The sequence below is a fragment of the Entelurus aequoreus genome, linkage group LG03 (genome assembly GCF_033978785.1).
Source record: "Entelurus aequoreus isolate RoL-2023_Sb linkage group LG03, RoL_Eaeq_v1.1, whole genome shotgun sequence".
NCBI lineage: Eukaryota > Metazoa > Chordata > Actinopteri > Syngnathiformes > Syngnathidae > Entelurus > Entelurus aequoreus.
Genome location: NC_084733.1, coordinates 52,951,871 through 52,966,818, shown reverse-complemented (window position 1 = coordinate 52,966,818; position 14,948 = coordinate 52,951,871). Strand labels below are relative to the sequence as shown.

Below are 14,948 nucleotides of genomic sequence, written 5' to 3'. Positions count from 1 at the left end.
AGTCCTTGTTGGGTTTGCAGTTTTACCATCAACGCATCAGCCTCCCTTGCGCGCGCTTCATCAGACACATTCCGGTATTTTCCCTCGTGTTTCTTCGTGTAGTGGCGATTAAAATGATATTTAAACACAGCAACCTGTGTACCACACATTAAGCACACGGCTTTACCATTAATTTATGTAAAGAAATACTTGGCAGTCCATGTCTTGTTGGAAACACGCCATTCCTCATCAACTTTTCTTTTTTTAGCGTCTCATCACTTGTCTCTATGCACCTTCACTCACAGGTTCCCCCCGGACATACGGCATAAATAACACATTTCAAAATAAAAGCAGCACAGTTGTATTGCGCGTACGACATAGATGTTTTTTAAACTTTATTTTGTAATTTGTAATTGCGCCGTTCAATTCACTCACAATCGCACACGCGCATACGTCCACACGGAAGTTGTACAAATAACGCTTTTCAAAACAAAAGCAGCACCGTTGTATTGCACACTCGACATAGATACTTTTTGAAATGTATTTTGTAATTTATGATTGGCCTCGCGCGGGCCGGACAGGGATGCGCAAAGGGCCGGATGCGGCCCGCGGGCCGTACAATGCCCAGGTCTGGTGTACACTGTATCCAAACTTCAAATGCAGTATAATATTTTACCTTAACGAGGCAATTAACCTATTGCAACTTCAGAAACGCACAGGGACAAAAATCGATGGTAGAATTAGGTGCAAAAACAGGTTTGACTGTAAACGCCCACATTTTTAGGGTTGTTCCATCCAGAGCGTGCATCTTGGCTGAAGGCGCACAGTGACAGACTTACATCGAGCGGGAGAATGCGGCGTAGCCACAATCCACGCAACTGTGCAGCCACGCATCTGTGCTGCTTTTTCCACTTAAGCGTATGGGAAAATGAGGCTCCTAGTGCATAGGTTTTTTCACTGCCGTGTAACTAGACAGTAGTTATGCTGCTGTTGTGGTCTTACACCACTTAGCGATGATGAGGAAGTTGACAATAAAAATAATATTGATAATGAGGGACCGATTTTTCGTAGAAACAACCCTTTTGGGTCTCAAATTTGATGTCTAAAACCTGTCGACTATGTACTGTACTGTACGACAACGTCGACTTAAGCGGTCTCTTTTTTATTAATAAGATCACAGTGGACCAGGACCTTATGAGTTGGTTGACACAAGCTGGGTGTTGACATTAGCAGGTTGCACTGTATGGTTTTCTCATATAATCTGGAATGAAAGTGACAAGCGAACAGTTCAAGGCCCTAAAAACATTGTCCCTATTTTTACAGTCTGATATTGGACTTGCACAGAACGATAATATAACATGTACAAATGTAAATAGGGCTCACAGAGAATCATGTGTATTCCCATTCTACGCCTTTACAAAGCTGCTGCATGTCACCTGTGCATGGCCACCTCCTTGTGCTTGTGCATAATGGCCTGCATGCTTCTTCATAGAAGCTTGTTGTGTAAAATTAAGTCAGGTGGCATCACAGTCGTCACATATACTGTATAGTTTATAATGGGAGGCTTTGACTTGTCCAGAAAACACAGCCCAAAGTGGAGGAAGAAGAAGAAGAGGACGTTCGAAAACGGCCGGACCCTCTTCACCAGCTCATTCTGCATTTCAGCCACAATGCTCTGACCGAGTGCAGGTAAAAACACGCACACACCACCAAAACACACACACACACACACACACACACACACCACACACACACACACACACACACACACACACACACACACACACACACACACACACACACACACACACACACACACACACACACACACACACACACACACACACACACACACATATCTACTTGCCCTGGTCCACCTCTCATTTCCACACACTCAGATGTGATTGCATGCAAATTATTATCAAACAATATTAAACTGTTTTGCCCTTCAGCTCTTTGGAAGAAGATCCCTTGTACATTGCATATGCAGATATGATGGCCAAGGTACTTTTTGTATTATTGGCTTTGACTGAAAAAAAACAATACAGGTGATGCATCGTATTTTCTCATGCAGAGTTGTGCTGACGGGGAAGAGGAAAATGATGAGGAAGAAAAAGACAAAACCTTTGAGGTGTGACTGCAGCTGACACAATATGTACCGTAATTTCCGGACTATAAGCCGCACCTGACTATAAGCCGCACCAGCTAAATTTAGGGGAAAATACAGATTGCTCCATATATAAGCCACACCCGACTATAAGCCGCAGGGTTTTGATGTGTAATTACCGTAGTATATAGGGGTTCCTGCTACCACGGAGGGGATTGTCGGGACAGAGATGACTGTTTGGGAACGCAAAGCGTCCCATTTATTAACAATAAATCTTTCAATCATTCAATCAAACTTTCACATCTTTGACATGGCGAACAGCATTCGTGCAGAGTACAAATAATACAACGGTGCAAAGTAATACAAAGTGCTCGCCTGTACGTTATCAAAATAACCAGCCTACCGGTATATGAAAAGTCAGTCTTTAATCATTGTGTCATCGTCTTCCTCCTGCGTACTAAAACCACCGAAATCCTCTTCGTCTGTGTCGGAGAAGAACAGGCCATAAATAAGCCGCACCCTTGTATAAGCCGCAGGGACCAGAACGAGGGGAAAAAGTAGCGGCTTATAGTCCGGAAATTACGGTATTTCACAGCATGGTGCATAATCTGTGTCATGTGTTACAGGAGAAGGAAATGGAGAAACAAAAGATGTTGTACCAGCAGGCCCGACTGCACGACCGCGGGGCTGCAGAGATGGTGCTCCAGATGATAGCCGCTAGTAAAGGTACAACATCTTCATAAGATCGCTCATACAGTGACCACATTTTTGCTGTACGCATTATTTATACTACGTGGTCATCAATCAGGTCGACTGGTTGCTATGGTGACCTTCACGCTGAAACTGGGCATCTCTATTCTCAACGGGGGAAACATTCTGGTCCAGCAGGTAACAGCCATTTCTGAATATTTACAGTTTTTTACACACTAAAATGAAAATGTTCACACATCTGAAGAGGCACAATAATAAGCACATACTCAGCTTCAAACTTTTTGCAAAACATTGCACAAAATGATTTGCAAAACTCTACACACATTTTTACACCTTGGACACAGATAATAGAATAGAATAGAAAGTACTTTATTGATCCCTGGGGGAAATTCAGCCCCACAGTTCGCTCACAATAGACAATGACAATAATAAATAATATAATATATATAATATATGATATATATAATATATAAATAATATAAATATATTCTACATATACTCTACATTTAAGTGCAGTCAAGGAACATATGCATTATACAGTCTGATGGCTGTCGGTATGAAGGACCTTCTGTGTCGTTCCGTGTTGCATTTTGGGAGTCTGAGCCTTCCACTGAACGTGCTCATTCTCTCTGCAAGGTCCGAGTGTAGTGGGTGGGAGGTGTTGTCCATAATGGCTAGGAGTTTTGCTAGACTTCTCCTCTCTGACACCACCGCCAGAGAGTCTAGCTCCACTCCCACCATGTGACTGGCCTTCTCTACCAACTTGTCCAGTCTGTTTGCGTCCCTCGCTCTCAGCCTGCTGCCCCAGCAGGCCACGGCGTACAAGAAGGCGCCCGCCATCACCGACTTGTAGAACATTTTCATCATCTTTGTACAGACGTTGAAGGATCCTAGCCTCCTGAGGATGTAGAGGCGGCTCTGTCCCTTCTTGTAGAGTGCCTCAGCGTGTTTTGACCCGTTCAACTTGTTGTCGATGTGTACTCCCAGGTATTTATAATCCTCAACCATGTCCACATCCACCCCCGATGGAAACAGGGGTCGCCGGAGTACTCCTCCTAAAGATTGTGAGGTTACAATGACTACACTAATTAATTAATTGGACAGTAACGTCCACCAGGTGTGGAATCACACATGTGCATACAATTTTTTTGGATTGCTTACATAAGCACGATTTTGAAAACAGGGTTCGCTTTTTCAAAACACTACACAATAGCACAACCACACACCCAATTGGCAGAACACCTTAGATATTTCCCAAAATGAAACACTATTGTAAATACACGCATATTTTGTTACCATATTAAACATATATGTTGCAAATGACTATTTTTGTTTGAAGTACAGTAGTTACACTCTGCTGTGATAAACCTAAAACAGTTTTAGCACTTCTACTTCCCAACGATTAGAGTGGGTTTCTATTGACAAAGTACATGGAGAAAGTTTAAATATACCATACTGTAAATTCACCAAACACTACACAAGACCAGTGTTGCAGACTATAGAAAATGTCATTTATTTTGCTGCACGCCCAAAATATTGACAAAGAGATTCATACTACAGTATATACTGTAACAAACCTGTCAGTTTACTGTAAGTTGAAAAGTCAGAAACATGCTGTTAAATACTACATTAGCACAGGTTTAATTTGAATATTTATTGTAAAAAACAAAAAAATACAAGAAAATCAACCATTTTCTCTACGCCTCATCTGGCCAGAGAATTTCATCGATGTCGCAGACTCGCAGGCAATGTTCTAATTCACAAGACATCTTGGAAAAAAATGTCTTGAAGGGCCAATCTATCCTTGTAAAGAAGCATCTCGCATTTGGTTACAGACCTTCTCCATGATTAGAGTTACCTCAGCCAGGAGCTGGAGACCATAAAATTGGTCCTCTTCCTCTGCCTCTACCTCCCTCATGGCTTCCATCTCTTCCTCTTCCTCTGTAGGTTATTCCTCTAACTCTTTCCATTGTGGTTGCCAACAGATAAACTCAACTGCTGCTTTTTATAGTGCCTATACACGTGATTGGTTTGTTTATAAATAAGCAAAGGAGTGTTAGTAAGCATATATTTTACATATTAATGAAGACAGAGATGCAAAATGGATTGCACATCGTATTCTGCTCACTTAACAAATGCTCTCCACTTTGCACACATTTGGTAGGTCAGCTTTGTGTGTCTTATCAAGTTTGCACATGTTTAGTACACACAAACAGGCCCAGTTGTTTTGTAAATAGTGTGAGATTGGCAGTATGCTCATAGTTGTGCAAATATGGGCTGATGTTTTCTTTCTTGAGTGTACAGTAAGGTTTTTCTAATAGTGTAGTACTTTTAATTTTAGTGCGTAAACAATCCCAAAAACTAATTGACAATTCAGCACTCAAGTAGGTGCTATAAAAGGCAGCAAGTGAGTCTAGCTGTTTTCAACAAAATTGGAACGAGCTGGACGAAGAAGAGTGAGAATGAGAGGGGTAGCTCATAGAGGAAGAAGGAGGATAATGATTAAAGTTGCATGTGGAATATTAAATTATTTCTGATTCTGATTCTGATGTATTGTTCTTGTTTTTGTAGTTGCTTTAGTTGTTCTTTAAATTTGCTCTAAGTGAACTAAATTAAATAATTTAAATTTGTCTACAGATTTTTTACGTCTAAACTTTACAACTATTCTCATTTACAGATTTTCATTTTTGATTGATATGTTACTGTAACTGAGATTGGTAAGAAATATATAGTTTTCAGTCCTTAGTATCAGTGTTGAATACAGTGATTGTTAATTTAATAGTGCTTGTGTACATTCTCTGTAGTCTTATACCTCAAAGTAATCATGAAGAATGTTGTGGGTTTGTCATTATCTTTTTGTCATCTAAATTCCCTTACATACTGTAAAAATGTCAAGTACATGCTATTTCTAAAAGTCAGGCTCTTTACAATTGTGTTTTGTGTTGATCACTGGAACTAATTTCAATCCGGTTTGATCATTTTAAGACTGGTGTTATCAAGATGAAAACAAAACAGCATTTTTATAATGTTTTTTAAAATATGAGTATTTGTTTTAAAAATTGCGTTCAAACAATCAAAACAAACCTTCAAATTAGTTCAGTCTATCCTCCTTGTTTTGTGCAGAAAATGTTGGACTACCTTAAAGAGAAGAGGGATGTCGGCTTTTTCAAAAGCTTATCTGGACTAATGATGTCTTGCAGGTACGTACATACACTTTTGTTTTCATTTTTGTAGTTACTAAAATATGTTAAACCTATATTGGTTTATGTTCCCTGTCAGTGTCCTGGATCTGAATGCTTTTGAGAGGCAAAACAAAGCAGAAGGTCTCGGGATGGTTACTGAAGAAGGATCAAGTAAGTAGCTGAATATTATGGGTATTATTTAAGTTAGAGTCTGCAAAAAGGTAAACAAAGTTATTGATAAAAAATAAAAAATATTTATTATTATTCATATTTCAGGCTGAGTGAGAAAAAGAAAACAAAAACAATTACACACTGCATTTGCAACAATTGCCATTGAGTAATGTCACCATTCTCAAGCAGGTTTTAAAGTGTTTCTCTCACATAAAAAAACATAATCTACAAATATGCTCCTCAATGTCATGCCAACAAGGTAAAATCTGCCCCCTAGTGTTCACAGCCTACTAACAGTGGGACAAGGAGGCAATACAATGAAAAAAGTACAAATAAATAAACCTACTACTATTAAACCATGGGGAAAGTCCTTGATTGTCCCAGCGACCAGACTGTCATTGTCAAATGTGAAACAGACTGTTGTCCATCACTTTTCACCTCATACACACTTACTGGCCTCTTATTTAGGTACCCAATGAGATCCAGTCCATTTCCATTGTTGCTACTGTGTGTCCAAAGCGCATCCCACTACAGTCAATCATTTGTACTTTACACACAGTATCGCCTAACAATAGTGGTGGTTATAGATGTACTGTACTGTACCGATTCATATTTATTTTATGCTCATCGCCTGGTAATGAGTGCCACCTGCGCCAACTAAGGGTTGAAAGCAACAAAAGAGACAAAAAGCGTTCTCGCACAGGGCACCAATGAAGTTAGAACGGCCACAGCCCAATAACACAGTATACGTTTGAATACATCTATTTGACCGACAAGCGTTTCATGCAGTATGTGCAATACAATAGATACACATCCACAATCTAATGCAGTTATTCCCAACCACTGTGCCGTAGCACATTAACATGCTCTGACAGATATTTTTTACTAATTGGTCCAAAATGTTTTATTTATTTTCTACAAATAATGTATCTTCCATATATACCGGTGACGTGAAGTGACAGGCATAACCATTGAATGTGTATTAAAACCATTAAACATAAATTCAACTAGATGGCAGAAGGTAAATAATTACTTGTGTATGCACCGTTGGCCATTCAGACATTTGCAGCACACGTCCTAGAGTTTTGCGACTGCTAAAAATATTTCTGATTTTATTCAGATATCTTTGATCAATTCTCTCAATAGTTAAACAGAGTGATTCAAAAAGAATACGCCAAAATGATCACTCCATATTTCAAAAATGAAAAACATTAGAACACCTAGATTGAACACAGGTGTTGTACATAACTTTGAGTATTTCATGCTTTACAAGTGCTCAATATGGCCTCAACCGGCAGCACGGACAGCATCAAGACGATATGAGAATCCCTCCCAAACACGCCCCAGGATGTCACGATCCACCGTGTTGATTGCTGCTGTTATTCGATCTTTCATGTCATCAAGGTCTTCCAGGACTCTTTCCTTTACATAAGCAGCTAGTCTCTTTAAACGGTTTAACCCGCCGTTAAATGCTCTCACGATGGGGTGGAACAATGCCAAATTCTGTTCTAAAAGCACGCTCCACCGTGACAATGGCATTTGTTTTCACAAACTTAAAGGCCTACTGAAATTATATTTTCTTATTTAAACAGGGATAGCAGGTCCATTCTATGTGTCATACTTGATCATTTCGCGATATTGCCATATTTTTGCTGAAAGGATTTAGTAGAGAACATCGACGATAAAGTTCGCAACTTTTGGTCGCTGATAAAAAAAGCCTTGCCCGTACCGGAAGTAGCGTGACGTCACAGGTTGAAAAGCTCCTCACATCTGCACATTGTTTACACCAGCAGCGAGAGCGATTCGGACCGAGAAAGCGACGATTACCCCATTAATTTGAGCGTGGATGAAAGATACGTGGATGAGGAAAGTGACAGTGAAGGATTAGAGTGCAGTGCAGGACGCCAGGGTGTATCTTTTTTCGCTCTGACAGTAACTTAGGTACAGGGGCTCATTGGATTCCACACTTTCTCCTTTTTCTATTGTGGATCACGGATTTGTATTGTATTGTATTGTATCCTTTCACCTCGGATACTACATCCTCTTAAAAATGAGATTCGAGAACGCGAAATGGACATTCACAGTGACTTTTATCTCCACGACAATACATCGACGAAACACTTTAGCTTCGGAGCTAACGTGATAGCATCGTGCTTAACTGCGGATAGAAACAGAAGAAACATGCCCCTGACTGGAAGAATAGACAGAAGATCAACAATACTACCATTACTTCTACTATCAAGAGACACCGAACCAAACCCTGGACCTGTAACCACACGGTTAATGCTGTCCAGCCTGGCGAAGCCTAGCAATGCTGTTGCTAACGACGCCATTGAAGCTAACTTAGCTACGGGACCTTGACAGAGCTATGCTAAAAACATTAGCTCTCCACCTACGCCAGCCCTCATCTGCTCTACACCACCCGTGCTCACCTGCGTTACAGCGATCGACGGCGCGACGAAGGACTTCACCCGATCATCGGTGCGGTCGGCGGCTAGCGTCGGCTAGCGTCGGATAGCGCGTCTGCTATCCAACTCAAAGTCCTTCTGGTTGTGTTGCTGTAGCCAGCCGCTAATACACCGATCCCACCTACAGCTTTCTTCTTTGCTGTCTTCATTGTCCATTAAACAAATTGCAAAAGATTAACCAACAGAGATGTCCAGAATACTGTGGAATTATGTGGTGAAAACAGACGACTTAAGCTGGCCACCGTGCTATTCCAAAATGTCTGCTTCAACCCGTGACGTCACGCGCAAACGTCATCATACCGAGACGTTTTCAGCCGGATATTTCGCGGGAAATTTAAAATTGCACTTTATAAGTTAACCCGGCCGTATTGGCATGTATTGGCATGTATTGCAATGTTATGATTTCATCATTGATATATAAACTATCAGACTGCGTGGTCGGTAGTAGTGGGTTTCAGTAGGCCTTTAAGCACACAAAACACCTTCTGTTGGGGAGTCGCCATTTTGAGGGTAAGTAAACAGTGGGCCTTCCTACAATTGAACGGCGCCAAAAGGATTACATGACCACAACGGTGAAATTGTAACACAATAAAACTTGGATAACTCCTGTATCAAATTACCCTTGATTCAGTCGATTACAAAGCTTTAGAACTGAATAAATACGTGATGATTTTGGCGTATTCTTTTTTAATTACCCTGTACATCTATAAATTATATTTTGACTAAGATTTGTTTAAGACAAATTTTGAGTTTTGTATTTCACTTGTTTTATGTCAAAATGTATAATAAAAGAAAGTTTCCATTGCTTGCTCAAAGCCAACACAGGTTTTGTGTTCATTCAAGAAGCTCTATCATGTTTAGTTTTGGAAATAATTTGCACTGTTACAAAATATAATTTTGTTTTAATCCAACAGAGAAGAAACTTAAATTGACTTTTTATGTGAGAGTGTCTGTAAATGCTTTTGCAAACTAGCAGTTTAAAATTAATAGTAAAATGCCTTTATTTGGATTTTTAAATTTTTTTTTTAAACTACTGTGAAATTAGGAACGGAAGTTGCTGACTTTTAGCGCATACGCGAGCAAATCAGCCACTTGAGCAGATGTGTAGTAGTGTACCTAATGATCAGTGTATGCCATTAACAAGTTCCATCATACATATTCCAGCTCATTTCCAGTTAATGAGCTCAGGCATAAGTGATGGTGACTGTGAATTGTAAAACTTGAAGTACATCAGTGCTAAGCAAAGTTGTAGCTGGAGTGCTATCATTCTGTTCTGTGCTTGTGATCGAATATTAGTGTCTTCTCCTTTGCTTATGTCTGCTTTCTGTGTGTTCCTCTGATCATGTTTTTGTGTCATCGGTCGCAGTCAACGTGAGTGAGCGGGGTAAATACACGGTCTAGATTCTCCTCTATGCAATGCTGTCATTTTGATTGCTCTCCCTATTGACTCTTCTTCCCTTCTCCTCTCCTCTGCACCCTGAATGCAATATAAGCGCACCTACTTTTTATTCACCTGCCCTGACGGAACCCATGCATGCTCCTTTTAACTTGTAGTACATAGATAGTCTGTTCTGTCAATTGAGTAACAACAATGCTTTAATGTCAGTTTTGTTTTTCTTTCATTTGGATTTTACTAACCAACATATGATTAAAGTTAAATCTCAAAAAGCTTTGTTTGCAATAAGAAACAAAGCTTTGCTGTTGTTTAACAACACAGATCAGCTTTATTGATATTATATTCATGCATATATGCATCTTTGCAGCTGTACAATTATGCAAAAATATCAAACACAATTTTTTTTATCTAATTGCTAAACCTTACAATTCAGTTGTTTTCTTGGCTCCACAGGTTCCAAAGTGCTGCAGAATGACGAGTTTACAAAGGATCTTTTTAGGTTCCTGCAGCTTCTCTGTGAGGGACACAACAATGGTATGTCCACATATGTTAGCTAACACAACTTTATTGACAGCGTCTTACTAAAAACCTTCAATAATAAACACATTATCTGCAGATTTTCAAAACTTTCTGAGGACGCAGACGGGAAACACAACAACAGTCAACATCATCATTAGTACTGTAGACTATCTGCTCAGACTTCAGGTAGGATATTTTTACTGTCCCATACATATGTACTGTATATGCCGTTAATTTGTTGTATACTCTTCTGTTCGATTTTTTTCCTACTAGGAATCCATCAGTGATTTCTACTGGTACTACTCTGGAAAAGACATTATTGATGAGGCCGGTCAGAGGAACTTCTCCAGAGCGCTTGCAGTCGCTAAGCAGGTCTTCAACTCTTTAACAGAGTATATACAGGTACTTACAAATGATACATGCACAACACACAATTATGACCAATCTGAGTGCAAATGTTTTTTTTAAAGTACACTGTATATTAAGGGTGATCTGTTTGCTATAGGGTCCATGTATAGGTAACCAGCAGAGCCTGGCTCATAGCAGACTGTGGGATGCAGTTGTGGGCTTCTTGCATGTTTTTGCCAACATGCAGATGAAGTTATCCCAGGTATGTAGTCTGCGCCTGTATTTGACACTGCACTAGGGTGTTTTGCTGTTTTATGCTCATAATCCACTATACTTTTATGAGATCTTTCTTTTTCAGCTTTAAATTCACTTTGGAAATGTGGTTTCTCAGCAAGACTTATTAAAAACAATGTACAATATTGCCAAAACTTGAGGGTATGTGCACAAATAATGAAGCCAGCAAACATTACTTTATTGGAACAAACAGTTTGCCAGATACTAGAGCAGGAAAATACTATATTTATTAGCACTTGTCTTGTTTATTTTTACATAGATAGCTTTTGATAGCATTATAGTGCATTAAGTGCATTATCAAACCCTTTTTGGGGGAAAAATATTTTTTAACACAACATGGAATTTTTTTTCTTCTCCATATTATTAGACACATTGTGTTGCCAACTTACTTGCTAAGTCCAAGTTTCAACTCCTCTTAGCGACTTTTATTTTTTAAAAGCAACTAGCGACCTTTTCAGATGTTTTCGAGACATGAAAGCTAGTGGCGGCACAAGTCAGAGCCGGTCCTCATGAAGGGACCCCCTAAACCCAATTAATAAAGCTCATCCTCACATTATTTTACAACATACACATAACTCTCTGGGTTTATGATCGCCGAGCTTCAACCGGGTTTTGAAAAATTAGCGTGCCAGCCATTTTTGCTGAAATTTGCATTTTCCTACAAAGGCATAGATCGTCTTTGTCTTTCTTGTTGAATTATATACAGCAACATTACAAAGTACTACTCAGATATTGTTTCAAAAGTATGGCCTATTTTGAAAATTAATATTAAATAATCCCTCAGCTCTACATTATAGCAGTTGATGTTTAAATGTTAAAAATATGTTGTAGGTTGTACTTTCAAATGTACATGGAAATATAATGTGGAATATAATTTAGGATATCTGAATGTACCCCCTTATTTTGTGTTATTTGTAATTAAGGCAGGAAATTAACCACAATAGCGATAGTTTCAGAACATTGTTTATACAAGTCAAAATAATACTTGACTACAATACAATACAATAAGACACAAGTCCACCTATTTAGGTGTAAACATAGAAAGAAAAAGATAGATCAGATGTAAAGTTTTATTTACAAACGCTGAAAAAAGTTCCGGGAGTCTCCACAGCCTGAATATGATCGCCTCCCTCCCGGAGGAACAAGAGAAAGAACCGCCGGAGGTCGCTCAAAATTACTATAGTCGAAGTCTCGTATTTTAACACAAATTGGTTATTTATGTCACACCAAGCTTTACATGTCGACTGTTAAATGTTTTAAATAAATAAATACAGCTACATTTGCATTTTAAAGGCCTACTGAAATGATTTTTTTAAATTTAAACGGGAATAGCAGATCCATTCTATGTGTCATACTTGATCATTTCGCGATATTGCCATATTTTTGCTGAAAGGATTTAGTAGAGAAAATCGACGATAAAGTTCGCAACTTTTGCTCGCTGATAAAAAAAAAGCCTTGCCTGTACCGGAAGTAGCGTGACGTCACAGGAGCTAGTATTCCTCACAATTCCCCGTTGTTTACAATGGAGCGAGAGAGATTCGGACCGAGAAAGTGATGATTACCCCATTAATTTGAGCGAGGATGAAAGATTCGTAGATGAGGAACGTTACAGTGAACGACTTGAGAGGCAGTGATGGACGTATCTTTTTTCGCTCTGACCGTAACTTAGGTACAAGCTGGCTCATTGGATTCCACACTCTCCTTTTTATATTGTGGATCATGGATTTGTATTTTAAACCACCTCGGATACTATATCCTCTTGAAAATGAGAGTCGAGAACGGGAAATGGACATTCAGTGCCTTTTATCTCCACGACAATACATCGGCGAAATGCTTTAGCTACGAGCTAACGTGATAGCATCGTGCTTTAACTGCATATAGAAACAAAAAAAATAAACCCCTGACTGGAAGGATAGATAGAAAATCAACAATACTATTAAACCGTAGACATGTAAATACACGGTTAATGCTTTCCAGGCTGGCGAAGGTTAACAATGCTGTGCTAACGACGCCATTGAAGCTAACTTAGCAACTTAGCAACCAGACCTCACAGAACTATGTACTCTCTCCTTTTTCTATTGTGAATCACGGATTTGTATTTTAAACCACCTCGGATACTATATCCTCTTGAAAATGAGAGTCGATCACGCGAAATGGACATTTAAAGTGACTTATCTCCAAGACAATACATCGGTGACACACTTAGCTACTGAGCTAGCGCGATAGCATCGTTCTCAAATGAAGATAGAAACAAAATAAATAAACCCCCGACTGGAAGGATAGATAGAAAATCAACAATACTATTAAACCGTGGACATGTAAATACACGGTTAATGCTTTCCAGGCTGGCGAAGGTTAACAATGCTGTGCTAACGACGCCATTGAAGCTAACTTAGCAACCAGACCTCACAGAACTATGTACTCTCTCCTTTTTCTATCGTGAATCACGGATTTGTATTTTAAACCACCTCGGATACTATATCCTCTTGAAAATGAGAGTCGAGCACGCGAAATGGACATTTAAAGTGCCTTTTATCTCCACGACAATACATCGGCGAAATGCTTTAGCTACGAGCTAACGTGATAGCATCGTGCTTTAACTGCATATAGAAACAAAAAAAACAAACCCCTGACTGGAAGGATAGATAGAAAATCAACAATACTATTAAACCGTAGACATGTAAATACACGGTTAATGCTTTCCAGGCTGGCGAAGGTTAACAATGCTGTGCTAACGACGCCATTGAAGCTAACTTAGCAACTTAGCAACCAGACCTCACAGAACTATGTACTCTCTCCTTTTTCTATTGTGAATCACGGATTTGTATTTTAAACCACCTCGGATACTATATCCTCTTGAAAATGAGAGTCGAGCACGCGAAATGGACATTTAAAGTGACTTATCTCCAAGACAATACATCGGTGACACACTTAGCTACTGAGCTAGCGCGATAGCATCGTTCTCAAATGAAGATAGAAACCCATCAACAGCCGTGCTCACCTGCATTCCAGCGATCAACGGCACGATGAAGGACTTCATCCGTGGGTTTGGCGGCAAGCATCGGCTAGGCGTAGTAAGTAGTCCTTGTTGTGTTGCTGTAAGTATTGTAATGCCCCGCAGTGGAGAAGGAGTCACACAGACGAGGAAGCGCTGCTCAATCGCTCTATTAAAAAGCGGTAACTGGTTGTAGTTCAAAAAGTAACGCACACACATACACGAGCTGCTGTTAGCCAAAACTCACGCTCACACACACAAGTTCTCCGCCAACTCACTCGCGCATGCGCGTTCCCCAAACCCTTAAAGACAGTACACTAATGCAAATATCACAGATATTACAGTATTGTACTTAGCCGCTAAGACACCGATCGATCCCACCTACAACGTTCTTCTTTGCAGTCTCCATTGTTCATTAAACAAATTGCAAAAGATTCACCAACACAGATGTCCAGAATAATGTGGAATTTTGTCGAAGAAAACAAGAGGCTTTTCTATCGGGTCCGATGGGGTCCAACCACTTCCGTTGCTTTTGTGACGTCACGCGCATAATTCATATCCAAAGGAGTTTTTCAACCGGAAGTGTGGCGGGAATTTTAAAATTGCACTTTATAAGTTAACCCGGCCGTACTGGCATGTGTTGCAATGTTAAGATTTCATCATTGATATAAACTATCAGACTACGTGGTTGGTAGTAGTGGGTTTCAGTAGGCCTTTAAAGTTGCTCTTTACTCTCCTCGTGGAAATGTAACAAAGTATTGTTCCATACGGAATTTCT

General features: G+C 39.7%; 1 protein-coding gene across 1 annotated transcript in view; it reads left to right on the top strand.

The window, feature by feature from the left end:
• The window catches only part of LOC133646604 (ryanodine receptor 3-like), a 168,978-nt gene that overhangs the window by 136,274 nt on the left and 17,756 nt on the right, over nt 1-14,948 (top strand). The window contains exons 58-69 of the mRNA XM_062042144.1: nt 1,559-1,668; nt 1,932-1,983; nt 2,054-2,110; nt 2,713-2,812; nt 2,895-2,974; nt 5,921-5,997; nt 6,077-6,150; nt 9,985-10,002; nt 10,468-10,548; nt 10,631-10,719; nt 10,807-10,935; nt 11,039-11,143. Of these exons, the coding sequence (XP_061898128.1) occupies nt 1,559-1,668; nt 1,932-1,983; nt 2,054-2,110; nt 2,713-2,812; nt 2,895-2,974; nt 5,921-5,997; nt 6,077-6,150; nt 9,985-10,002; nt 10,468-10,548; nt 10,631-10,719; nt 10,807-10,935; nt 11,039-11,143 (972 nt within the window). The remainder of the gene's footprint in view (nt 1-1,558; nt 1,669-1,931; nt 1,984-2,053; nt 2,111-2,712; nt 2,813-2,894; nt 2,975-5,920; nt 5,998-6,076; nt 6,151-9,984; nt 10,003-10,467; nt 10,549-10,630; nt 10,720-10,806; nt 10,936-11,038; nt 11,144-14,948) is intronic.